A 27,312-nucleotide genomic window follows, 5' to 3' on the forward strand; every position below is an offset into this window, starting at 1 on the left:
CTGAGGCCCCCTCACTGTGTGACCGCCCCCTACCCACTATGGCATGGCAGTTATCCAACGAGACACAACTGCATAGGTACACAGGAGACTCATCACAGCCAGATAATTCCACCAAGCATCGGACTCACACCTGACCGTCACCCAGAGAGCACAGATGCTGGGGACACCCACCAACACCACCCACCACACACCACCAGTTTCACAATCACATTCCATCACACACCAGCTTATCACCTCCTACACATCCTACAGTACCCCATCAAAACAAGCCCAGAGACTCACAAACACATAGCAAGGAAAACACACATAACACACACACTGCACACCCCATCACACCACAACAGAATCACAGTCATAAAATGCCATGCAGAGGAACACACACCCTTAAAACACCACCTCACAGACACACACGTCACATGCTCCATCATAGCTGGCCTTAAACCATCTCACACAGAGACCAGCAAACATATAATCTATGGGCCCAGTACACATCCACACTCAGCACTGTCAAACAGACACAGGCCTCACACTGCCCCAGACACCACTTGAACCTTTGTGGACTCTGCTGTGTAGTCACACATCACACACACTCCTCCCCAATATATCTGGGCATATGCAAAGACTCTCCATGCAAAACTTTCAAAGTATTGCTAATTGTGAATGACAGACAAAGGGTGCACACAGACTCATGCACAGCACAATAATTCACAGACACAGATCACGCAACACCATCCCACACACCTCACACACTACACTCATCATGTATTGCAGTGCTGTCTTATACAGTTGTATTGTAGCTTCAGTGTAACACCCCCAATGCCCACACTCCCACGCTGTGCACATCCCAGCTCGGTATATATTGATACACACACACACAGATGCACAGCGAGCACCCACACCCCAGGCCTGCCACAATACACAACACCCCATCGGCCACCCACTGGAGCCTGAGGAGTTACAGCCTCCCACCCCCACCTCTCGGCTCTATGAGGAACACTCCCAGACTCTGGGAATGGCAGAAAGGGCAGAGAGAGCAGAGCCTGTCTCTGTAGCTTTTTCAGAATGTGGGTATCCTCCCACCTATGGAAGTCAAGATGTGGGGGACAGGCAAGGGGCATGAAGGTTAAGGACCAGGTCATTGATATGTGTGAAAGGCTGAAGGCTGGAGTGATACACAAAAAATGGGAGATTCAAAACCACAGAACCACAGGACAGGGAGACTGGGCCAAAGAGTAAAAGGGGGCAGGAAGGTGGGTTCCTTCATTCCTCCAGTACCCAGAGCCTCAGCCCAATCCTGTACTCTGACCCGTCCCCATCCTTCCCTGCTGTCCTTTGTTGCCATAGTAACAGGGAGGCAGCATATGCAGCAAAGGAGGCTGGGCTTACAGATCTGGCCTGTCTCCATGGAGACTGGTGGGGGGGGGCACGTCTTCTAGCCCTGGTAGTTGGCCCCTCTGCAGAACTCTGTCCCCTTCCAGGAGGAGGATGGGAGGGAAGGAGGGAGGCTCTGTCAACATATTATCTTTTTCCTCTCCACCTGATCCTGCAGGGATGAGCCTGGACCATGGCAGAGAGATTGGGGGGATGGAGAAGCCTGGGGGGTTTCAGAATCCCAGGAGATTTTTGGCCTTCTCTCCTGCTCACCAGCTGGACTGGGGGAGACTGCACCCCAGACAGGCTCATGTCCCCCCTCATGCACTCCCTCCTCAGTTTGGGGAGACTGATGACTGTGCATAGTATTCCCAGCGTGAGGCTTTGCGGAAGTTGGGTGGGGGAGGAGGAAGATTTACGAAGGTCACAGGGATGGACGGGGACAAGGGAACTCAGCAAGAGAGACAGAAGGAAAGACTAAGGGGAGGAATGGACACAGAGTTCAGAACCAGAGAGATGCAAACAGGAAAGGAAAAACAGAAAGATGGACAAAGACAGACAGACTGGCAAAGACAGAAATGAGGAAACAGATGGAGGAGACAGATCAACTGCATTACTTAGTGAAGATGACAGAGCGACACAGGGACATAGAGAGCCAGGCGGACATGTTTGGCAAACTGTGGGAGACAGAGATAAAGACTGAAGAGACAGCAGAAATGCAGGTGGGGGAGACTCAGAAGTGGGAGACCTGATGCTTGGTATTGGGACAGAGAATGGGAGAGACCAAAAATGTCTGCAGCCATATTCTATCACCTTGACAGACTGACATTCCCGCTCAAGGGCAGAGACATTGATTTAGTCTATAAGAGATGTGGAAACAAGAAACATCCTGAGACACAAGCTCGCCCCACACCTGCCTCTGAAGGGCACACATGTGGCAAGTGTCTGAGACACGGAAGAGGCCAGGTTGAGACGGGGTGCTGTGTGCCAGGCGGGGTCCCCCGGATGCGGCGTGCCCAAGCACTGCGAAGGCTGGCAGGTCCTGTCGGGGAGACAGGGCGATGCTGCGCGCCAGGCCGGTGCTGAACGGACAGCTCCCGAGCTCTGGGCCGCCTGCCCGAGGGGCGGGGCCCAGCCTCGCTCCTCTCCCTCGCTCGATCTCGGGCATTTCCACTGCTCGGGCCCCCTAACGTCTGCATCTAGGTTCCCAAGGCTTGTTTCTCACCCCTCTCTGCTCCACTTCAGTCTCTGCCTCTTTCAGCCCCAACTCCCCCGGTCTCTTAACTTCTGTTTTCTCTGTCCACCCCTCCTCTCTCCCATTCTGTCTCCCTTCTCCCACCTCATTATGGCTTGTCTCCCTGTGTCTTCCTCTTTGGCCTATTTCCCTATCCCTCTCTGCTCCCCTCCGTGATCTCGCCCCATCGCTACTCCATTTCTGTCTCTTCCCCATTCCTGTCCCATCTCTTTCTCTCCACCTCTCCCCCTTCCACTCGGCCTCGTTTTGGCTCCGGCTGTGTGACCTTCACTCGTCCTTTCTCAGCGGCAGTTTCCACAGAAACCTCCAGCGGGGCGGGGGAGGGCGGGGACAGAAAGCAGACCCACCCTTTTCCCCGGCTCCAGAGGCCCTTCGGCCTCCCGCCCCCCTACCTCCCCCTCCACTGGGATTTCTCACTTCTTCTCTTGGGGGCTGGGGAGTTAACGTTTTCAGCAGAAACACAGGATCAGGGTCACAGACAACTGAAGGCGGTCTCAGGGAGGTACACTTGCACATGATTACAAAGCCAACAAATCACCCTGGCCCAGGCACACACCTGTCACTGTCCGGGCTAGCCGGGGCACCACCACACTGAACTGTTCACTCGCCCTCCCCTCCCCCAGCCCCATCTGGTTTCTGTCATTCTACGTCTCCTTTTCCTGGTGTCTCCGCCTCTCCAGATCCCTGCACCTCTCCATCTGTCCCAGGGAGAGCTGCCTCCTTCTGTCCTGGGAGAAGGTCAGTGGAGAAGGGCCAGCTGCCCGGACCTGCGCTGACCTGCTGTCTGTGGGCAGGGCAGAGAATCGAAAGAGTGCATGGGTGCCCATCCAGACTGTGGTTCTCAACAGTCTCCCTGGGGGGTGGGGAGGGGAAGCCCAACTCTTCGGTGCCCTCACTCCCCCAGGAAATGAGACCCGCGTATCCCCAGCTTTGGGGTTTTGTTCTTTTTTTTATTCCAACAGGGACTGGGCTGTGGCAGGGGGGAGGGATGGGGGCCCAACTGACCCCTTCCCTGTGGGGGTCTCATAGAAATTCGGAGGTTTCTCCCCAAAAAAAAGAGAGAAAGAGAAGAGTCAAGGGGCGCCAGGGGACACCCATCTGCCCAGAGGCTTCCCACTTCTCCAGAAGTGGGGAGGGCTGCGTCAAGTCTTGGGGAGCCTAAGCAGTCCCAGGATGGGGTTCTCCCCGCGGACTGCTTTCCGCTTCAGGGAACGACCCCGGCAGTCCCGGCCCCCGGAGTCCTCGGTCCCCGCGCTCCTCTTTGTCCGCAGTCGGGGGCGGCGTGAGGGAGTCTGTGGCTCCCTCCGGCGAGTCCAGTAGGGGGCGCAGGCGGGCTCTGGAACCGAGCCTCGGACTTCACCGGGAACCCAAGGCAAAATCGCGGCGTCCGGCGCGCGGCGGGCGCAAGTCCTGTCCCTCGCCCACTGGGGAAGCGAGGGTGACCGGGGCCTGGGGTGGGCCCGGCCCCTGCGTCAGTCCGGGCGCCCGCCCGTGGTCACTCGTGCTCGGCCAGCTCGCGGGGGCCGGCGGGGCCGGGCCGGGGCCGGGGCGGGCTGGTGGCTTCGGCGGGGGCGCCCAGGCCACGCGGGGGCGCGCCGGCCCCGGACGCCCGCAGCGCCTGGATGCGCCGGCACTCCTGGCAGACGCGCACGTGGGTGCAGGGCGTGGGGGCGGCGGGCCGGGCCCCGCCTGGCGGCCCCGGATCGTCCAGGAGGCGCTGGGGGCCCCCGTGCGCGCTGCCCGTATCCGCGCCAGCGGAGTAGAGCTTGCCGTTGCTAAGGCGCATCTCGCGGACGGCGCGCAGCGACAGCAGGGCCCGGCTGGGGCCGCCGGGCCGCCGGCGCCGGCGGGAACGCGACGTCTTGCGGCAGGACACCGCGTGCCGCAGCTCCTGCAGCATCTCCTGGCACACCGACACCTGGGGGCGGCGCGGGGCGGCGGTCATGGTCTGCGCCCTCCTTGCGGCCGCGCCTCCTCCCTCTCCACCCTTCTGGTCCTCTAGGCAACGCTCTTCACATCCTCCTGCTCTCCCCGCCCCACCGCTGTGTTCACCTCTTTCTCTTTCCCACCTGAGCTCTCATCGTCTCCCTTCCTTCCATCCTCTCCTCACTCCCCAGTCTCTTCCCTCGCAGGTCCCTTCTCTCCCCGTGCTCTTCCTTCTTCTCACCTCTCAACCCCTGTCTGTCCTCCACTTCTCTTTCCCTTCTCCCTTATTCTCTGGATTTGTTCTTAAATCGGCCCTTCACCTCCGAGCCGTGCCCCTCTCTTCCCGTCCCTCAACTCCTGTCTTTTCACTCCAGAGTTTCTAACTGCGTCTATTCCTTCCCTCCTACTTGTTCTCCATCCTGTCACTGATTCCTCTGCGCGGTACTGACTGCCTACTGGTGGCTCAGATGCTAAACAATCTGCCTGCATAGCAGGAGACCCAGGTTTGATCCCTGGGTGGGGAAGATCCCCTGGAGAAGGGAATGGCTACTTACTCCAGTATTCTTGCCTGGAAAACCCCATGGAGAGAGGAGCCTGGAAAGCTACAGCCCATGGGGTCGCAAAGAGTCGGACACAACTGAGTGACTAACACTTTCACAACATACTGGCAGACCACCTACGGTGTCCCAGGCACTGTCTGGGAGCATTAGGGCCACAGCAGAGAACAGATGGGAGCCCCTGCCCTCCTGGAGGTTATCTTCCAGCACGCAGAGACAAAACGTAAAGACATAGTATGTTCGATGGTGATGAGTGCTTTCGAGAAAAATTAAATTTGGAAAAGAGATGGGGGGTGTGGGTGGGGAGCAAGGTTAAATGTTGAGATGAGACCTTAGGGGAGATTCGTTGAGAAGAGGACCTGCAAGTAGACAAAGGCAGGGCGGGGATGAGCTGCATGGGACCTGGTAGGAGGGAGGGCAGACATTTCAGCTGGATACAGGTGCGGAGGTTCTGGAAGAACCTGGAGCAGGGCAGGGTGGCCAGGGCAGGGTGGCAAGGGGGCATGGGAGGAGAGGAGGTCAGAGGAGCCGTGGGGGCTGGCTTGTTTAAGGCCCAGAGTCCACGGTAAGCATTTGGCTTTCACTCTAAGTCAGATGAGCCGACTCACTGGAAAAGACCCTGATGCTGGGAAAGACTGAAGGCAGGAGAAGGGGATGAGAGAGGACGAGATGGTTGGATGGCATCACCGACTCAATGGACATGAGTTTGAGCAAGCTCCAGGAGATGGTGAAGGACAGGCAAGCCTGGCGTGCTGCAGTCCATGGGGTCGAAAAGAGTCGGACACGACTAAGCGACTGAACAACAACAGAACAACAACTGAGTCAGAAGAGTTTTAGACATAGGACCGCTGTGCCTTCACCAGATCACTCTGGAGCTGTGCTGAGAAGACTGCAGGGAGGCCAAGGGCAAGAGCAGGGAGCCCCCTAGGGAACCACTCTGATCACCAGGCAAGAGATGGTAGTGACTGGACCGGTGTTGTGGTGGCCAAGGAGGTGAGAAGAGTTTGAATTCTGGGTGTGTTTCAAAGGTGGAGCCAACAGTTTTTGCTGAGATCAGGAAGAGGGTGTGAGAAAGAGGGAGGGGAACGACGGCCTTGCCTGATGGGCGGGCAGGAGCTCCGTTTTGGCCACGCGACGTCACGCACCGCCTGGTGGACAGCCAGGCGGAGAACAGGGAGCTGAATTTACAAACCGTGGGTTCAGGGTGAGGTCCCTGGAAAGGATACACACCTGGGGGCTATGGTAGTCAGCCTCCAAGATCCTGCCCCGGGATGCTCACACCCTTGTGTAATCCCCTTTGCCTTTGTAGGAGGGTCCCTGTGTGATCCACAGAATAAGGCTAGGTCGGTGACATTTCGGCTCTCTCTTGGAGCCCTTGCTCTGGGGCAAGTCGGCTGCCACGGCCTGAGGACACTCAAGCAGCCCTATGGAGAAGTCGCTGAGTAAGAACTGAGGCCTCCTGCCCGCGGCCATGTGAATGAGTGTATTTTTATTCTATCTCAGGATGTTTTGACTTCTTAAACATCTTGCTAGCCAGGGAGAGACCGCCCTCCCAGAGCTAGCCGATTCTTAGGGACAGCGAAGGGTTGGAAACCTGCCTTTCATACGAAAACCCAACCAGTTCTGAATCTATACTCCCCCTTTATCTGACTCACACACCAAACCCTAAAACAACCCAGGGCAGGTACCAGATGAGTAGAGACCACCCCTCTAGCCCACCTGCTAACGGCATTCACATGGCCGAGTACTAAGTACTAAGTTTCCCCACTTGTCTTGCCTTTCCCAATAAAGCCTCTGCTCTAGGTTTCTCTCTCCCTTCTTCTGCTTCCTGACCAAAGCTGGTGCTTTCCTGTGGCACTAGTGGTGCTGGTGGTCGGGGGCGGTGGCAATCTTGTTAGGTGATATAAGTAATAAATTCTTCTTTCCCTGGCACTGGCTTCTCCGTGTCATCACCCAGTCACTCCCATAAATTAAAACCCCAAGTACATTGTGAGGCAGGGAGCCATCCTAGAAGTAGATCCTCTAGCCCCAGTGGGGCCTCTGTGAGCGTGTGCTGTCACTTCAGCCGTGTCCAACTCTGTGTGAGCCTATGGACTGCAGCCGCCAGGCTCCTCTGTTCATGGGATTCTCCAGGCAAGAATACTGGAGTGGGTTGCCATGCCACCTCCTCCAGGGGATCTTCCTGACCCAGGAATCGAACCCGCATCTCTTATGTATCCTGGATTAGAAGGCAGGTTCTTTACCACTAGCGCCACCTGGGAAGCCCCCAGACAACAGCAACTCCCCATGACATCATGCCCGTGACCTCAGCAGAGACACTGAGCTGCCAAGACCACCCAGCTGAGCCGCTCCCAGATTCCTGAGCTGTGGAAACTGTGAACTGGTATCAGTTTGCTGTTGGAAGTTGCTAAAATGGGGGATAGCTTGTTACGTGGCAAAAGATGAATAATGCAGGAGTCATCAGCATACAGTCTTGCAAACCATTTGGCTGGAAGAGATCACCGAGGAAGGGGAGGAAGAGAAGTCCAAGGCCCGAGCCCTAGGGCCCCCCAAGGAGAATGTCAGAGAGGTAGGAGGAAGATGACACAGGAACAGGGACCAGAGAGGGCTGAGGAGATGGTGACCAGCTGTGTGGGAGCCCAGGGCTACCTCACCGTGATGAGGCTGGAGACTCAGGCACTGGATTTCAGATGTGAAGGTCGTGGATGGCGAGACTGGCTTTGGCAGAGGGGCGGGGACAGAAGGTGGATGGGAGTGTGTCCAACAATGAATGGAAGGACAGAAACTGGAAACACCCTGTCGAGGCTACCACAGAAGGGAAGAAACGGGCTGGTGACCAGGAGGGGAATCGGGGTGGAAAGAGAGGATTCCTTGAAGATGGGAGAAACGATAGTGTATCTGTCTGCCACCCGGCTTGATCTGATAGAGAGATGAAAACTGATGATGCTGGAGGGAAGGAGGGAAGGTCGAGGAATGTCCTTGGGAAGGCGAGATGGGAGGCGGGAACAGGGCACAGGTGGAGGGAGTGTTAACGAGGAGGAGCGTGGACACTCATTTGGAATAACTAAAGGGCGCGTGGGGAAGGCAGGCGGGTGGCGGCATGTGGAGGTGAGGGCTGGCAGGCTCTCGGACTCCTCTGCTTTTCTCAGGCGAGCAGAAGCAAGGTCAAGGGCTCACAGGGAGGAGGGGGAGGAGGGGCTGGAGGCTGGCAGAAGGCGGGGAAGGTGGGAATCTCAGAGGAGCAGCGAGGGGGCGGGCAGCGGGGTTAGCGGTGGAGTGTGGGTGGGCAGCCCGCGCACACAGGGCGTGAGAGCGGCCAGCACGCCTGCTTCCTTGCTGCCGCATACAGCTGCATTCTCCTTGCCCCGTTGTCTCTGCTGCTATTTCTTCCTTATGTACCACCTCGTTCTCTCCAGGGAGCCTTCTCTCGGTGCCCCTCCTCACTCCTTCCCCCGCATCCTCACGGCTGCCTGTGCCCTCTTCCCCCTCTATCCTTCGTCGTGTCCGTGGACCCTCTCTCATCTTCCTTCTGCCCTCGCCTCTCTCTTTTTTTTTTTTAAATTGGCTGCACTGCAGCTTGTGGGATCTTAGTTCCCTGACCAGGGATTGAACCGGGACCCTCTGCCTTGAGAACACCAGTCCTAACCACTGGACCACCAGCAAAGTCCCTGCTCTCACCTCTTTCTGGAGCTCTGGGACCCCTGGAAGATCTCTCTCCCCTCCCTGGCTCCCACCCCTTCCCCAGCATTCCTCCAGGAATGGCTCCCAACGCCACAGTCTTCACGGCCCCCCCCCACCCCCAGGGTCCCACTTCTCCCCGCACACCCTTCCTCAGCCTCCTTACCTCTTCCGACTCTGCCGACCTCCGCGTGGACCATATGAACTCCATGACCGCCACGAAGACAGCGATGATGAGGCCGCAGATGAGCACGACAAAAATGCCCCCGATGTTCTCCATGCCCAAGCCTGGGGTGGAGGGGGAGAGCCAGGGGTCGGGCCTTGAGGGCGGGGGAGGAGGGGGCCAGTGAGGGGCCTTCGGGAAGGGCAGGGCATGCGGGGGCGGCTGACCTTTGGCTCGGTGGTCCTCCTCCTTGGGGCAGCGGCCCCCCTCCCACCACTTGCGCTTCAGGATCTCCAGCCGGTTGTTCTCCTGAAGCTGAAGGATGGCCAGCGTGATCTCATCCCGGAACGGGGAGCCTGGACCGGGCACACGGCGGGGGCGGGTCATCAGGACCCTGGAGCCCTGCCCGCCAAGGCCCAGCTCCTCTCCTCCCGGCTCTGCCGCATGCCCAGCATCTTCCCTGTCCACTCTCTATCTGACTACTGCTCGCCACCTCCCCTTAACCACCCCTGGGCCAAGCCCCCAACTTGTCACATTTGTCAGCATTTCCCCCTCCTTGGACAGCAAGGAGATCAAACCAGTCAATCCTAAAGGAAATCAACCCTGAATAGTCATTGGAAGGACTGATGCTGAAGCTGAGGCTCCAATACTTTGGCCACCTGATGGGAAGAGTCGGCTCACTGAAAAAGACCCTGATGCTGAGCAAGACTGAGGGCAGGAGGAGAAGGGGGCGACAGAGGATGAGATGGTTGGATGGCATCATCAACTCAATGGACATGGGTTTGAGCAGACTCCAGGAGACAGTGAAGGACAGTGAAGCCTGGCGTGCTGCAGTCATGGGATTGCAGAGAGTCAGACACAACTGAGCGACTGAACACCACCACTCCCCTCCTTGTGGCCCCCACCCTTACTCCCCACTGAAGCTCTTCTCAACACAGCAGCCAGAGAGACAATTTCAGAAACACAGTCATAGATCACACCTCTCTAGTGCTTAAAACTCTCCAATGACTTCTGTTTGCAGCTAGAAAAAAAAAAATGTTCACAGGTTCAACAAGATCCTGCATTCACTGGTCCTGCCACCTGGGGCTCTCTTAGGCCCTTGGCTTCTGCCTGGAGTGTTCCTTACTTCACTCAAGGTGCAGCTCACACTGTGCCTCAGAAGGGTCTTCTCTAACTCTATTTAAAATGCCAGGGAATTCCCCAGCAGTCCAGTGGTTAGGACGCTGTGCTTTCACTACGGGGGGCCTGGGTTCAGTCACTGGTTGGTGAACTAAGAAATGGCAAGCCACGTGGTGCAGCCAAATTAAAAAAAAAAACACAACAAGCACCCCACTCCCTGTCCATCTCTTCCCCTAATTTATTTCAGAGCAGTTGTGACCACATGACATCACCTTATAAGGCTATGTGTTAAGTGACTGCCATTTTTTGCCACAGTAGACAGCTCAGGTGGGGGCTGAGCAGCTAGCTCCCCGCTGTGGCCTCTGAGTACCCAGCACAGTCCTATCACACAGTAGGGCATCAGACCTGCCACATGAATGAGTCCCCAGCCACACCTCTCCTCTGACTGGCCCCAAACCTCAACCACCTCTTTCCTCCCTGCCCTCAGATCCTTCCCTTAAACCATCCTTGGGTCCCACCCACATCCTACCCTCTACTAATTATAATTCTTTTTTAAAAAATATTTCTTCTGTGGACCATTTTTAAGGTCTTTATTGAATCTGTTACAATGTTGCTTCTGTTTTATGTTTTGGGGTTTTGGCTGTAAGGCATCTGAGCTTCCCAACCAGGGATCAAACCTGTGCCCCGCATTGGAAGGTGAAGTATTAACCACTGAACCACCAGGGGAGTCCCCACTATGATGATTCTTGAGCATCTTCCAGGTGCCAGAAACTAGGGCAAGTGTGGTGATGGGTATTTAGCAGACACCTACTATGTGCTAGACCACTGGTCTACAGAAAGGTATTCAGGTCTCACAGTGATCCCGTGAGGCATGTACTGTTGCTGTTCAGTTGCTAAGTTGTGTCCGACCCTTTGCGACACCACAGACTATAACCTGCCAGGCTCCCCCGTCCGAGGGATTTTCCCGGCAAGAATACTGGAGCGGGTTGCCATTTCCTTCTCCAGGGCATCTTCCCTACTCAGGGACTGAACCCGCATCTCCTGCATTGGCAGGCAGATTTTTTTACCCCTGAGCCACCAGGGGAGCCCGAGGTAGGTGTTACCACCCTTGTTATCTGAAGGAGGCAGATGACATTGTCGCCTGAGTCAGGGAGGAAATTGGAATTGTAATCCAGGTTGGTGTGACTCCAGATCCTGTCTCTCAGAGCACCAAGTGCCAAGGTTTCCCCGATAACATCACTGACCTCATTGCAAGGCTGCTAAGATTTGGGCTCGTTTGTTATGTAGTCACAGGTAAGTAATGCAGCAATCATCAGGATATAGGTAGGCTTAAAGCCAAAATTGGGTGACCCAACTGGTGGTGAGTTTCCAGCACCAGCCCTGGAAAAACACGTCCAGGTCTCCCTGGCAGATCCATCCATCATTCTTCCTCCCTCCCTCTCTCCCTCCCTTCCACCCATCCAACAACATCCACTGTCATTTCCAGAGCACCTGCGCTGAGCCAGGCTGTGGGTTTGGTGCAGAGAATGCAATGTCAGCAAAACCACAGCCTCCCCCTGGAGGGGCCCTGGGGCCAACGGGAGAAGGTGGCAAGCCTCACAGAGTTCTCCCTGCCGCCCTGCTGGACTGGAGTGATGGCTCCTAGGCCTGTTTATCCAGGTGTAGGGCGCAAAGACTCAGGAAGGTGGCAACAGCTGCCCCAGGTCACACAGGCAGAAGCCTACACACAGCACACCCAGCCTGCTCAGGGAGGGTCTGGCCCACCCCGTGGCCTGCTCACACGGCTTGGTTCCGGCCGCCCGGGGCCCCAGGGCCGCCATACCCAGCGGCATGCCGATGCCGTAGCCCTTGGTGTCGAGGAGGCCCCCGATCTGGGTGAGGTTGCAGTTGAGGCGCCGGTGGTACTCGTTCATGGTGGACTCGAGCAGGAAGGCGTAGCGGGAGTTGAGGACGCGGGCGATGCCCTCCTCTGTGCTCTTGACAAACACGCTGGGCTGCTTCGACTGCATGTAGTTCCACATCCGCTGGTACGTCTGGTACCGTGAATTCTGCGCAGAGGGGGCACAGAGGGGAGGAGGACGGCTGAGGGTCCTCCCACTCCTGCCTTTCCCCCGAGCCTGGTCCTCTGCCCTCCAGGAGGTCTCCCTCAAGCGGAGAGAGCGAGGAGATCAAAGGAAGGCAGAGGCAAGGACAGAGAGAAACAAGACAGACAGATTGCTCAAGGCCAGGTCCAAACCATCCCCACACCCACCAGCCCAGCAAGGAACCCGAGGAAGGAAGGCATGGGAAAGAGGGGGCATGGCCTGTTTTCTAACCCTTTTCTCTCTCCCACCCGTGGGTCTTGGTGCATCTTGACGCCCAGCCTGTCTTCCCAGTGTTCCCAGAGTATATCCAGAGAAGCTGGGAGCAGAGGCTGCACCCCCATTAAGTCCCCAGGGCCCAGCTGGCTTCAGAGAGACTCCATCCAGGCCACACAGGACAGCGCTCCTCCTCCAGGCCCTGCGGGGACCTTCTGAGCAATGCCCTCCCCTGCCCTGAGCCGCTGTGCGTGGCGGTGACCCACACCAAGCCAGGGTAGCCCCGGGGCCCCACCTGAAAGAAGGTCATGGTGGAGCCAGCGTGGATGGTGCCGTACTCGATGTTGGTCTGGTCTGCCAGGTCGTCGGCCGACTCCACGGGCACCTCCATGCGCTGCACGGTGAGGAAGGCGGCCAGGTTGGCCGTGTAGGAGGAGATGATGATCAAGGTGAAGGCCCACCTGAGGGGTGGGAGGGGTGAGCTGCGGGCTGGCGCCACCCCTGCCACCTCACCCCCGTGGCCATGCACCCCACTGGCGGTGCTCCGGCTCAGCGACCCCAGCATCTAGAAGGCTGACTGCTGACTGGGGTCACAGAATCCCATGGACAGAAGAGCCTGGTGGGCTACCGTCCATGGCGTCACAAAGAGTTGGGAGGGGCTGGGATCATAGAATCTGGAGCCAGATCCCTGGGTTTACATTTTTAAAAAGATTTTTATTTATTTATTTGGCTGCGCCAGGTCTTAGTGGAGGATGTGGGATCTAGTTCTCTGAGCAGGGATTGAACAAGGGTCCCCGGCATTGGGAGCACAGAGTTGAAACCACTGGACCACCAGGGAAGTCCCCTCTCTGGGTTTAGGTATTACTTCCAGGCACTTCCTGGTAGCTCAAACAGTAAAGAATCCATCTGCAATGCAGGAGACCCAGATTTAATCCCTGGTCGGAAAGATCCCCTGGAGAAGGAAATGGCTACCTACTCCAGTATTCTTGCCTGGAGAATCCCATGGACAGAGGAGCCTGGCGGGCTACAGTCCATGGCGTCACAAAGAGTTGGACACAACTGAGCGACTAACACTTTCTTTCCAGAGACTTCTGCTCCCAGAAACACAAGAAAATAAGACGGTCTGGAAATACCCTCTCACTGTGAACTATTAATAGAAAACTGGACAGGGTATAGGAAATGACCTTAGACAAAGGACCACAGGCATCACAGCACCAGGATCCCTGAGGAAAGAGGAATAATTAAGTAAGACTTGCTTGCCATTACCCAGCTGGACTTAATTTATAGACGGCTGTGCCAGGAAGGAAAACCCAGAGTCTGGCAAACTCACTGAGCTGTAGAGATGGAGATCAGAGATCAAGAAGGCCAAGATGGCTGGCATTCATGAGACAGAATGCCCAAGAGGAAGAAGCAGAATGCTCAGAGTTCTAGTAATCTGCATAGCTTTCTCTTTTGAATCTTTGGCTGAATGTCAGTCTATGTATGCACTGGATAAAACTCCAAGGGGTTAGATAAGAACGACTTTCAAAGGGAGAGCAATTTCCAGGGCTCATACAGGGATGGGAATGTTTTGAGCTCCTTCTAACCAGAGTAGAGAGATTTCTTTGAATGCATAAGACATTCAGTAGAGATCCAAAAGGATAACACATTACAATTAGAGTTAAGTTAGCCCAAGAATATGTTATGCTAGACCTACCCTAAAAGAGCTTAAAAACAGGCCTGAAAAGGCTCAAAAGAATCCACAAGTAACTGTCTTGCAGGAAAAAAAAAAAACAAACCCCAAGATTCTTTAATACATGCAACCATGTAAACAACATAAAATCCACAATGTCTGTCATCCAATAAAAAAATACCAGATAAACAAACATGCAGGAAACTGTGACTTACAACTAGGAAAAAGTTGCTCAATGGAAGCCGAACTAGAATTGGCAGAGATGATGGAATTAGCAGGCAAGGACATTAAACAGCTATCACAAAGACATTCAGAATGATCAAGGATGTAAAGAAAAACATGAACATATTGCAGAGGGAAATGGAAGTAAGGAACAGATATCTGTGTATGAAATATACAACATTTAAAATGAAATTTTTATTGGAAGGATCTACACAGATTAAACACTGCACAGAAAAGAAAACAGATTTTGAAGACAGCAAAAGAATCTATTCAAAAGAAACACACAAACACAAAAAATGAAACACAAAGAGGGAAAAAATGACTGACAATGAGCACAGAGCCTTGGTGGCCTGAGGAATAATACCAACTGGTCTTACATCTGTGACCGGAGTCCCAGAGAGAGAAGAGAGTAAGGGGGTAACAGAAAAAATATGTGAAAAATTAATGTCCAAAATTTTTCAAAGTTAGTGAAAATTATAAGCTTACAGATCCAAGAATCTCAATAAACCCCAAGTAAGACAAACATAGATACACACATGTTATTAGTTATTTCTTGTTTTAGAAATAGCTAGTAACATTTTACATCAAGTTTATAAAGTCTGAATTTTTTCTGAATGAATGCAACTAATTTTTATAAGTAAATGCTGGGTTTTATGAGTTTTCCAGGTGGCTCAGTGGTGAAGAATCCACCTGCAATGCAGGAGACATGGAGACCCAGGTTTCATCTCTGGGTCAGGAAGATCCCCTGGAGAAGGAAATGGCAACCCACTCTAGTATTCCTGCCTGGGAAATCCCATGGACAGAGAAGCCTGGCGGGCTACAGTCCATGGGGTCGAAAAAATAAATGACTTAGCAATTAAACAACATCAAACAAATACCAATAATTATACTGCAGGTAAATGGTCTCAGCCTGGGGTTGGCAAACTATGGCCCAAAGGCCAGATCTGACTTACTGTTTTTGTGCATCCCACAGGCTAAGAGGGGCTTTCACATTTTTAAATGCTTAAAAAGAAACTGAAGGAAGAGTAACAGCTCATGACATGCGACACATAAAATTCAAATTTCACTGTCAATGTCCATAAAGTTTTATTGGGGGAATTCCCTGGTGATCCAGCAGTTAGGACTCTGAGCTTCCAATGTGGGGGGAATGGGGAGTGGGTTGGATCCCTGGTTGGGGAACTAAGATCCCACATGCCCCGCTGTGCAGCCAAAAAAAAAAGTTTAATTGGAACACAACCACACTCATTCAATCAAGGCTGCTTTTGTACCACAATCAGGGTTAAGTAGATGCAACAGATACCATATGACCAGCAAAGACTGAAATATTTATAATTTGGCCCAATACTAAAAAAAAGTTTGCCAATCCCTGGTCCAAGGCCTAAGTATGTGCTATGTATAAGAAAACCACTTTAAATATAATAGCATAGGTAAGCTGACAACAAAAAGGATGGGGAAAAGACATACTATGAAACACTACACTAAAAAAGTTGGGGATGGCCCTGGTTGGTCCAGCGGCTAAGACTCCGTGCTACAGTGATTGAACAGGGAGCCCTGGTTCGATCCCTGATCAGGGAACTAGATCCCACATGCTGCAACTAAGATGCAGTGCAGCCAAATAAATAAGTACTTTTTTAAAAAAGCTGGGATGGCTATATGAATACCAAAAAAGGTAACCCCAAAACAAGGAATTTATCAGGAATAAAGAGGAAGTGAAAGTGAAAGTGACTTAGTTGTGTCCGACTCTGAGACCCCATGGACTATATAGTCCATGGGATTTTCTAGTCCAGAATACTGTAGTGGGTAGCCTTTCCCTTCTCCAGGGGATCTTCCCAACCCAGGGATTGAACCCAGGTCTCCTGCATTGCAGGTGGGTTCTTTACCAGCTGATCCACAAGGGAAGCCCAAGAATACTGGAGTGGGTAGCCTATCCGTTCTCCAGCGGATCTTCCCAACCCAGGAATCGAACCCAGGTCTCCTGCATTGCAGGCAGATTCTTTACCAACTGAGCTACATAATAGCAAAGGGGTCAGTTCATCAAAAGGACACAACAGTCCCAAACATTGATGCACCTAATTATACGGCTTCAAAATTCATGAAGCAAAACCTGATAGAACTGAAAAGAGAAACTTAAAGTTTCTCCACAATTACAAGTAGTGATCTCAACACTCTTCTCTCAGTAATTGATAGAATCAGTAAACAGAAAGTCAGTAAGCATATAGAAGACATGAAGACAAGAGTAACCTACTGGTCCTAATTGCCATTTACAAAACACTGCACCCACCGACAGCAAAACACACATTCTATGCCAGTGCATGTAGAACATTTACCAGGATAGACTCTATGCAGAGTCATAAAACAAGTCTCAATAAATGACAAAGGATTAAAATCCTACAGAGAATATTCACTGACCACAGTGGAAATAGAGTAGAAATCAAGGTCCCTGGAAAATCCCCAAATCTTGGCTCCATCACTGATGAGCTGTGAGACCACAGATTCACCCGTGAGGTTAAATATAATCGTAGGCCCCCATAGGAATTCCCTCACAGGCCAGTGGTTAGGACTCTGTGCTTTCAATATCAAGTGGGTGGGTTCAGTCCCTGGTGGAGGAACTAAGATCCCATGAGCCTCAGAGTGTGGCCAAAATCACAGCATTTATAATAACAGTAATAATGATGATGATGATTGTAGGCTGCTCCTCACAGGGCTGTGCTAAGACTGAGTTACAACACAGGCCAAGTGCCATGCACGTGTGTGCTTCTGTGGTCCTGGTGACTCAGGACGGACTTGGGAAAAGAAGTACCCACTGGCCTGGCTCTAGACCCAAAGGCAGTCACCTGTCTTGGCCTGGCCCTCGGTCCTCCCCCCAGGCAGATGAGAGGGGCTAGGCTCCCTGCCGAAGTACAGATACAGATCTGTGGGGCCTGAAGTCAGGAAAGATGCCGAGAGGTCCTTCCAGACCACCCCCTCCTCCAGCGGATAATGATGAAAAGAGCAGCTGTCCTCTGCTGAGCATGCATGCACACTCCTGTGCTAGGCGCTGGGATGCGGGTGGAGTGTAGGATAAACGGATGAATAATACGCCTTTTCCAAAAGCAACCCAAACTTAACTCACACAAAGTTCCAGGGTCTGCCATAAGCTCTCTGGAAGTCTCTTCAAACCTACCCCACGGGTCAATGCTGTCATTCACTCAAGACGAAACTATTCAGTGCCTGGTACACCCCAGGTACCCCCGAGACCCCAGGGACAGCATGGCAGACGGGTGGTGGCAATGGTGGGGGTGATGGGACCATTCACCAAGACTGAGCCTGGGGACCAATTTGGGAGTAAGGACTTGAGCTCCGTTTTGGGCAAGCTGAGCTTGAGGATGCCTGTTGGGCTCATGAAGGGATCTGCAGTTGAGGACTTGGGAAGGGAAGCCAGGGGTATACAGAGTGGTGGTTCCTGGGCAGGGAGTGGCCCCGGGGTTGTTTAAGGAAAGTGCTTGGTGAGGTATGGGGCACTCTGGTGACCAAAGTGATTGTGTGGGGTCCTGATGTCAGTGGGTGGGGACAGGTGTTGACCAGGCAGCCCAGTCTAAACATGGAAAATCCCATACATGATTATCTGACCCTTAACTCCTTGATACATAAAAACCAGGGCTTCCCAGGTGGCGCTAGTGGTTAAGAATCTGCTTGCCAACACAGGAGACTCAGATTTGATACCTGGGTCAAGAAGATCTCCTGGAGAATGAAATGGCAACCCACCCCAGTATTCCTGCCTGGAGAATCCCATGGACAGAGAAGCCTGGTGGGCGACGGGCCTTGGGGTTGCAAAGAGTTGGACATGACTGAGCATGCACGGACATAAAAACAAAAATATTTTTGGCATGGCTAGAATAGAAACCAACATTTCTAGAAAGGTACCTATTGTTTAGATTGAGGAACAAAGCTGGATGTTGTTTTGTTTGAAACCTTGCCAAGAACTGTTCACGATTTGGGGAAACTGCGTCTCTGACAGCAGCCAGCCCTGCTTGTGGTATTTGAGTCACTATGTGAAGACATTTGGACCAGCTGCGTTGATGAGTCTCACATTCATGGTGATTTGTATTTGTACAGATATACTTATCTGCCAATGATTTCAAAGCTCACGCCTCAGGTGTTGACATCATTCTATTAAACGGCCTGTCTTCTCATAATTGCAATGGTATCCACTACCTGACCACTGCAATCTGTCTTGGAGCACAGTCCCGCCCAAGCATTTAGGTATTGCTCTCCTACTGTTTTATCATCAATCACTTCCCCTTTTCTCCTTTGTATTGAAATCAGGGCATTATATTGATTTGTTCTGAATCATGTGTGTAGGCTGATGTATTTGAAACCTTTGAATTTCATTAGGGCAGAAAAGAGATGTTACCAAATATTTGTTAAAAAAAAACAGGGCACTGGGCTCCTTGGTGGCTAAGTGGTAAAGAATCTGCCTGCCCATGCAGAAGACATGAGTTTGATCCCTGATTCGGGAAGACCCCACATGCCACAGAGCAACTGAGCTTGTGTACCACAACTATTGATCCTGTGCTGCAGAGCCTATGAGCTGCAACAACTGAAGCCCAAGCGCCCTAGGGCCCGGGCTCCGCAACAAGAGAGGCCACTGCAATGCGAAGCTTGTACACTTCAGCTAGAGAGTAGCCTCCACTCGCCACAACCAGAGGAAAGGCCACGCAGCAACGAAGACCCAGCACAACCGCAAATAAATAAAATCATTTTTTTTTAAAGAAGGCATTGAAGGAGTTCCCTAGTGGTCTAGTGGTTAGGGGGGCTTCCCCGGTGGCACTAGTGGTAAAGAACCCACCTGCCAATGCAGGAGACTTAAGAGACATGGGTTTGATCCCTGGGTTGGGAAGATTCCCTGGAGAATGGCATGGAAACCCATTCCAGTATTCTTGCCTGGAGAATCCCATGGACAGAGGAGCCTGATGGGCTACAATCCACAGGGTCACAAAGAGTCAGACAGGACTGAAGTAACTTAGCACGTGCACACGCTAGTGGTTAGGAGTCTGCATTTTCACTGCTGTGGCCTGCATTCAATCCCCGGTCAGGGATTGAGATCCCACACACTGTGTGGCGTGATCAAAATAAACAAATAAATAAAGTAGTGTGTGTGTGTGTGTGTGTGTGTGTGTGTGTGTGTATGTTTCAAGAGCGCATTGAGTCTGTGAGCACTGAAGACTCACTGGTGTGGAGTGAGAGAGAGCAAGGGCCAAAGAAAGCCATGTTGAAATGGAAGAGAGGATCCAAAGAGGTAGGAGGGAGCCAGGAAGACACAGCAGCCTAGGAGCAAAGAGTTTCTAGAAAGAGGATGGTTAACAGGCTGTGCTGGCCATATCAATAAAGGGGGCCTATGTGACTCTGGTGGAGTGTGGGGAAGGGAGCAGAACGAGACCTGAGGTCTGGGGGCTGTCTTTACCAGGAGGGCGTGAGGAGAGGGTGACCCGGCCTGAGAAGCTGACAATGGCAAAGCAGGTCTAAGGACCGACTTCAAGGAAGTGACTGGGGGAGCCCAGGAGGGACAGGGCTGGGGTCAGAGTCTGAACTCGGAAATACTGATTTTCAAAGCAGAAATGGGGCCTCCCTGCTGGTCCAGTGGTTAAGACTTGGGGATTCCAGTGCAAGGGATGCGAGTTCAATCCCTGTTTGGGGAACTAAGACCTCACAGGTCACGGGGCATGGCCAAAAATGATAAAGAATCAAGGCAGAAGTGTCCCAAATGATGATGTGCCCTTGGGTGTGGCTGCAGGAGGCTGTGGCCCGGGTGAACAGGAGACGAGGGACCCAAGAGGCGGGCTCTGGGTGGGCTGCTGCTGCTCCTGTGGCAATCACATCCCAGGGGCATAGAACACCCAGCTGCGGAGGACGGTCCCTGACTGAGGAGCAGAAAGGATGGGCTACAGAGAGGTGGTCACTGGTCCCCCACCTGACCCGGGGACTCGGCCAGATTCGTCACGGCGGGTCCCTGCCTGCCCTGCAGCCACCTCCTCACACACGCCGCCCGCTCCCGCCCGGCTGGGAGGCGCCTCCCTCTCCTTGGCAGGCCTGCCTCTGTCTGCACCTTTAGGGCTCAGCCTAGATGTCACCTCCTCAGAGGTGCTTTCCTAAGCACCTTCATTCTCCACTGTTCTTTCACTGAACCCTGTTGGTTCTTCAACAGCTCAGCCTATGTACTTCTGATACATCGTTATATTTAAAATGCTAATAAAATTCACTTAGGATGTGTGGTAGGCAGAAGAAAGCCTTGCCCCTAAGACGTCTGTCTACATGAACATCCCTGGAACTTGTATGTTCCTTCACAGAGTAAGAGGCTCTTTACACGGGACTTCCCTGGTGGTTCAGTGGCTAAGACTCTGCACTCCCCGTGCAGGGGGCCCAGATTCGGTCCTTGGTCAGGAAGCTAGATTCCATATGCCGTAACTAGGAGTTAGCATGCTGCAGCTAAAGACCCTGCATGTCACAATGAAGATCAAAGATTCTGAGTGCCGGAACTAAGACCCAGTGCAGCCAAATAAATAAATATTTTTTTTTTTCTTAAAAAGGATCTTTGAAGATAGAACAAAGTTAAGCATCCTGAGATTGAGATATTGACCTGGAGTATCCAGGTGGGCCCATGGAATCAAAAGGGTCCTTATAAGGGGAAGAAGGAGGTCAGAGTCACAGAGAGATTTGAAGATGCTGTGCTGCTGGCTCTGAAGCTGGTGAAAGGGGCCAGGAGCCCAGGAATGCAGGCAGCTTCTAAAAGCTGGAAAAGGCAAGGAAATGGATTCTCCCCTAGAGGCTTCAGAATTGGCCCTGCCAACACCTTGACTTTAGCCCAGTGATATCTATCTTGCACATCTGACCTCCAGAGCTGTAAGAGAATAAATTTACATTGTTTTTAAATCACTAAATTTGTGGTAATTTGTTGCAATAGCAACAGGAAAGGAAGGCAGGGTGTAACTCCTGAAGTGATGCCAATTCCAAAAGGTTTAAAAGAAATCATTAAGATTCAGAAGTTTCAAAGCCAGTGGGCCAAGCAAATTGTAAATAACTGCCAGATGGTAGTTAGTTGCACCTAGTTGAGAGAAAAACCTGCCACCATTATGGTTGGTCTTGAATGAACAAGTTTTGAATCAGACAATATCATTGGGATACATTCCTGGCATAAAATATGACGCCCTTGTGTTTATTTATCTGTTTACTCATTTATTCTCAGCTCCTTCTCCTCTTAATTTCTCACCTGAGTACGTGGCACATGCAAAGGGCTCAGAAGCACTTTGTGCTGAATGACTATTGATGCACTGACTGTAACTGACAGGGACGGGGCCCGACGCCTTGGGTTGCCCTGGAGAGGTCACCAAGGGCCTGGGGAGCAGAGCCAGGCTCCGGCAGCACCCAGGGACTGGGGGGTGGGGGGCACTGGGGTGGGAAGCTGGCTCAGCCCCGCCCTGCCTCTAGCCAAATGCATTCTCTCTAGCAAGCCACTTCCTCTCTCTGGGTCTCTGTCTTCCAATCCATAAAACTGCGAGCATGTTCCTTGTTCTAGGCATGCTCCTTGGCTTTCTGTGGTTCCAAGGAGGAAAAGGAGCTTAGAAGAGTTACATGAGCTGCAACCAAGCCCATCTTCTATTTAAAAGACAGGATGGGGACTTCCCTGGTGGTCCAGTGGTTAAGACTCTGCACTCCTAATAGAGGGGGCACAGGTTCAATCCCTGGTTGGAGAAGTAAGGTCCCACATACCATGGGGCTAAATAAATCAAAGACAGGGTGGCAAACATGAGTGCTTACGGAAGCAAGGCCAGAAAGTGACCGAAGGAGGCAGAGGGGCCTGCGGCCAATGGAACAGATATCGCCACCAAGTGGGAATGCCAGCTGAGCAATACCAGATCTCCCAGATCTTTGAGAAAAGTCAGAAATCTGAATTTGGGGAGTTCCCTGGTGGCCCCGTGGTTAGGACAGCGGGCTCTCACTGCCGAGGCCCTGGGTTCAATCCCTGCTTGGGAAACATTCCCGCAAGTCATGTGGCATAGCCAAAACAAAACAGAAAAAGAAAGAAGTCTGGGAATACCCTGATAGTCCAGTGGTTAAGAACATCCGAGCTCCCAGTGCAGGGGGCATGGCTTCGATCCCTATAGAATCTGGGGAATTAAGATTCTACACGCCACGTGGCCAACAAATAAACCAATTTAATTAAATATTTTTCTATTTTTCGTTTAGAAAGAAAGAAATCTGAATTTGTAAGTGAATTTGCCCAATTTTTAAATGCCAACCAATTCAAAAAATGTAAAGCTATGAGCAAGACACCACTGGTCGTCAATGTCTGCTCTCTCAGGCATGAAGCTTCTCAGAGCTTGTCTCGGGGGCAAAGTAAGTTCTGTTCAAGGTACTGGGTCCCCACGGGGCTCTGAGGGAGCAGCTGTCTCTGACTGGGCCTCAGCCTTGGCCTGCGGACAGTGAAGGCTGTCGTGGCTCAAGGATTCTAGTCTCTGTTTGCCTGAGGCAATGTCTCAGACAGCGACTACAATGCCCTTGCTGTCCTGATTATAACCCCTCCGGTCAGCAGAAGCTCTTTCCCATCATCACCTCCATGGATCCTTTCAACCTGAGACGTGGGCATTTTCACTCCCATTTCTCAGATGAGGAGACTGAGGCACAGAGAGGGTACAGCCCGTGAGAGGCAGAGCTGGGGCTCAGCTCCCCCTACCCTGCATCCCGTCACATGGCTGGCGTGGGGAACAGGAATGGGCCCAGGTCTCAGGAGGGTCCCCCCCACACCCTACCAACCCCGGTTGGGACGGGCAGACAGCCTCTCACCAGACTCCGCTGACGCAGCGCGTGGACAGCGCCCGGGGCATGATCTCCGAGCCCTGCTGCATGAAGCCCCCCACGGGGAACCAGAGGCTGTTGCCCAGCGTGTACTGGTTCTCCAGGATGTGGGGGCGCGCCCGCAGGCACGGGTGCGGGTTGTACCACTCGTAGGGGCTCAGCCTGTGGAGAGACACAGTGGGTGGGAAGAAAGAGAGAAAACAGGAGAGAAAGAGGGCCACCGTGATCAGAAGAGATGGGAGGACACACGTGGAGAGGCAGAGAGACACAGATGGACAGGGAGACACGCACACAGACAGAGACAGAGCAGGCCAGAGAGGAAGGGGACAGAAGAACGAGAAGGGGACAGGCCTGCAGAGGATCCCGGAGCCAAAGTCAGAGACACAGGGAGGAAACACAGAGACCGGGCCAGAAAGGGAGAAAGGAGGGCGGCTGCAGGGAACCCAAGACTCCGAATGGAGGCCGAGACAATCAGGACAGACAGAAAGGGCAGCCGCGGAGACCCCGGCTCCTGCCTCCTCCCCGCCCCCTCCCTCCCAGGCAGCAGGTAGTGGACTTACCTGGCGGCCAGGAACAGCACGCAACTGACGGCCAGATAGGCAAGAAGCATGAAGAGCCACACAGCCGGAGAGAAAGGGTCCAGGAAGGAAAAGTAGCCAGGCTTGCGGCCCTGGTGGGAGAGGGAGTGAGAGCAGAGTCCCCCCTGCCAACCCCTCCCAAAGCCCCGGGGCCCACAGGCCCCACCAGGGCAGGAAGGTCCAGCCCACAGCCCCTGCCTCCCTTGGGCCTCAATGCCACCCCGCCACCCCCAGCCGCGTCTCCAGGGCAACCGTACCATATGCACCCGGTAGAGGATGCTGATCCCCAGGGTCATGAAGGGTTTGGAGAAGTCGATGACCTTCTCCCGCTCGGCTGTGATGGTGAACGCGGCCACAGCCAGGTCTGCCTTCTGCTGGAGGGGAGGCGGGGCGCGGGGGCGGAGGGGTGGGCCGGGGAGACAGATGGGCAATCAGAGAGAACTGTATCCAGGGAGCGATTTGTAGTGTCAGAAGCCGAGAGACAGAGACAGAGAGAGGAGGACGGCAGGAGGAGCCAGGGGACCAGACCGGCTCCGGGAGTGCACCCTGGGCCCCTACTGGACCTCTGTCATCTCATGTCCTCCTTCCTCCCAGCTGCCCTGCCTCATCCAATCTCTCCCGCTCCCCTCCCCCACGTCAAGCTCATCATTTAAGACCCTGCTTTATAAAACCTACCACTGACCCCCCCCACCACTCCCACCACACCAGGGTCCTGAGATTGGAGTCAAGATACCTGGACACTGACCCACTCAGGACCCTCCAGGAGTCTTGGTTTCTCTTCAGTATGAACAATTAACAACAAGTAAGATTTATCAAGCTTACTACATGCCAGGCTCCAAGCTAGATGCCACTTTATAGGGTTTTTCTTGTATGATCTTCTCAACATCTCGCTGGGGGCCACTACTAGCCCCATTTTACAGCTGGGGAGACTGAGTCTCAGAGAGGCCAAGGCACTAGGGAATAAAGGCACAGCAGCTGCGGACCATAACACAGAGGCGTGACCTCCACTCTCTTGCCCCCAGCAGGTGCTAGGGACCCAGGTGTGTGGACGCAGGCATCCTGAGACACAGGATGATGCCCAGCTCCGTAGAGAGAATGACCTCGAGAGGATCTGTATGTGGTCTTGAGTCAGGGAGCAGTGGGTAGCTGGAGTCCAGGTCTGACGTGGTGAAGGGTAGGGGGTGGAGAAAAGGGTGTGTTGGGAGGTCTGGCTGGCACACTGGGATGCCTGATCCAAAGAGACCATCTTGCTCTTGCCCAGGTGGACATCAGCCAGTCATTAGCTGTGGGCAGGACCCAGGCTGGGAAAAAACCTGGCACTTCACACACACATATACACACCCCAGACACACACACACACACACTGCACATGTGAGCACTGTACGCGGTCAAGTCTACACCAGCAGCAACACGTGCGCACCAAGCCAAATCCACGCGTGGTGGACTCAGGCAGGCAGACACATGCGCAGCACACGAGTGCAGGGTGAAGCGGTGATGTGGGGGGCATCCCCTAGAGGCACAGCGCACACACCTGAACATGTGGCCTCACGTGCACACACACACGACAGAGAAGGCAGGGAGCCGGGACAGGCCGGGTGCGGGAGGGGGGAGCCCGGCTCTGACCCAGGTGACCGGGGACAGGGGCTTCCATGTGTCAGAGCCTCAGTTTGCTTCTCTGTAAAATAGGGGCAGTAAGTGTGGGCGAGACGTCTCCTGGGTTGGGACCGGGCTCCCAGGATGCCTCTTCCAGGAATACCGGCTCCGTCCCCACGGCCTCAACTGGGGCCAGCACTGACTCCCAATTCAAGCACAGACCTTCGACCCTGGGGCTGAAACAGAAGAGTCAAGGTCCTAGATCACTGGCCTGGGAAGAGGGACAAACTCACCACCTCCGAGGGGCTGAGTTTGAGAGCACAGGAGGGAAGAGAGGCTGGGACAGAACTGGGGTAAGGAGAGAGGGCTCAGGCCTCGAAGGAGAGAGGTGGCACAGGCTGAAAACAGAACCAGGGTCACAGGGCAATCACGTGGGGCCCACATGAAATCCACGATCAGGGGAGAAAAGACCAATCTGAAAGCTAGCTCAACGTCAGGGAAAGAGGACAGACCCGAAAGACAAGCCAAGAGTAGGGGGAGATGACGCAGGTGACACGATTCCCGTAAGGTGGAGGACAGACGACACGGCCCCAGCAAGACTTGGGAGCAGAGATGGTGAAGCCAGAGGCTTCGACGTGTGGCAAGGGCCCAGAACACATGGGATTCACAGCCCACCCTCGGGAATTTCTGGATGTTGAGAGTAAGGAGTGGTTCCGTCTGGGTTTTTTTGGTTTTTTTTGGCCCACAACTTGCAGATTCTCAGTTCTGTGACCAGGGATTGAACCTGTGCCCCCAGCAGTAAAAGCACCGAGTCCTTACCACTGGACCACCAGGGAATTCCAATTTTCTCCTTTCTCATGCATTTGCCCCTCTTATGACTAATATGTGAATTGTCAGGAACAATGCCAACAAATATAGGAATCTTTATTATATTTTACACACCCCAGAAGGTCTGTCTTGGCAAAAGTCCTCCATGATAGTCCATTAGCCTCCTCACTGCCACACACCCTCACCTCTGCTAACAACACCCCCAATCCAAAGTGAGAATCACCTGTTTAAAACCTAGGGGTGGCTTCCCCACTGCACCCAAGACAGTGTCCAGGGTGGCTGGAGCAGAAGGGGAGGGGTAGGGGACTTCCCTGGTGGTCCAGTGGCTAAGACTCTGTGCTCCCAAAGCAGGGACCTGGGATCGACCCCTGGTCTTGTCACAACTGAGACTGAAGATCCTGTGTGTCGCAACTAAGAGCTGGTGCAGCCAAATAATTAAATATTAAAAAAAAGAAAAAGAAAGCAAGGGGTAGGAAATTCAGTGGAGTGGGGACCAAAGCCCAGCAGGGACTTGCAGGCCAGGGTAAGGCAGCCAATTCTGCTCCAAGGACAGTGAAGGACATCACATCAGAGGGTATGAGCAGGAGGTGACTGATCTGCTTGCCTTGAGAACAGACTACAGGGGCAAGAGTGGAAGCGGGCATAGGGGTGAGATGGGCAGGGAGAAAGCTGACTAAAGGTGTCCACGGAGATGCTGGGGGAGGGCAAAGTGGTGGTGGTCAGATTCAGGTTTCATTCTGAACAGAGGACAGACAGATCCTTAAAGGCTGAAAGTTCCTTCTAGATTCCTCTCAGAGTCTTAAAACTCCCCCTCCCTTTCCACCTCCTCCTCCCCGCCTCTTCATTTCCCAAAAGAGACACCCATTTCTTCGAGAAGACTTCCCTCCCCAAGGGGATCCTGACAGTTTCACCTCTGGGATGAAGTCAGGAAGAAGCCGAATGATAAGCTACCTGTAGAAATGACGGTCGGGGGTTGTCTAAATGCCTAAAAACCAACCACTTGTGACTGTCGGGCTGCCCCCAACCAGCCTTGTGCTCCAGCTGCAAACCACCTGTGCTGTGCCGTCGGCTCCCTGTCAGGCTCTGCCAGGAGGGGGCGCCAGAGGAAGGCTGCAGGGCTGGAGGAAGGAGGGTAACACGCACTTTCCAGGGGGCTCTCTGCTTTCCGGCCTTCTTTCTGCACCAAAGGCAGCCTCAGTTCTTCCCAGGACAGCAGACAAA

At 53.5% G+C, this 27,312-nt stretch overlaps 1 protein-coding gene across 2 annotated transcripts in view; it reads right to left on the bottom strand.

Annotated features, from left to right (window-relative positions):
- Positions 1 to 3,545: 3,545 nt before the first annotated feature.
- Positions 3,546 to 27,312, bottom strand: part of GRIK5 (glutamate ionotropic receptor kainate type subunit 5) — a 62,388-nt gene continuing 38,621 nt past the window's right edge. The window contains exons 13-20 of one of the 2 annotated variants that reach the window (XM_070450777.1): positions 23,928 to 24,044; positions 23,653 to 23,762; positions 23,081 to 23,254; positions 12,662 to 12,827; positions 11,892 to 12,117; positions 9,178 to 9,306; positions 8,954 to 9,075; positions 3,546 to 4,544 (exon numbers count right to left, since the gene is read on the bottom strand). In XM_070450777.1, coding sequence (XP_070306878.1) covers positions 4,122 to 4,544; positions 8,954 to 9,075; positions 9,178 to 9,306; positions 11,892 to 12,117; positions 12,662 to 12,827; positions 23,081 to 23,254; positions 23,653 to 23,762; positions 23,928 to 24,044 — 1,467 coding nt within the window. In that variant the 3' untranslated portion in view covers positions 3,546 to 4,121. The remainder of the gene's footprint in view (positions 4,545 to 8,953; positions 9,076 to 9,177; positions 9,307 to 11,891; positions 12,118 to 12,661; positions 12,828 to 23,080; positions 23,255 to 23,652; positions 23,763 to 23,927; positions 24,045 to 27,312) is intronic. The other variant, XM_070450778.1, reaches the window with a different exon arrangement.

The sequence above is a fragment of the Odocoileus virginianus genome, chromosome 20, assembly GCF_023699985.2.
Source record: "Odocoileus virginianus isolate 20LAN1187 ecotype Illinois chromosome 20, Ovbor_1.2, whole genome shotgun sequence".
Taxonomy (NCBI): Eukaryota; Metazoa; Chordata; class Mammalia; order Artiodactyla; family Cervidae; genus Odocoileus; species Odocoileus virginianus.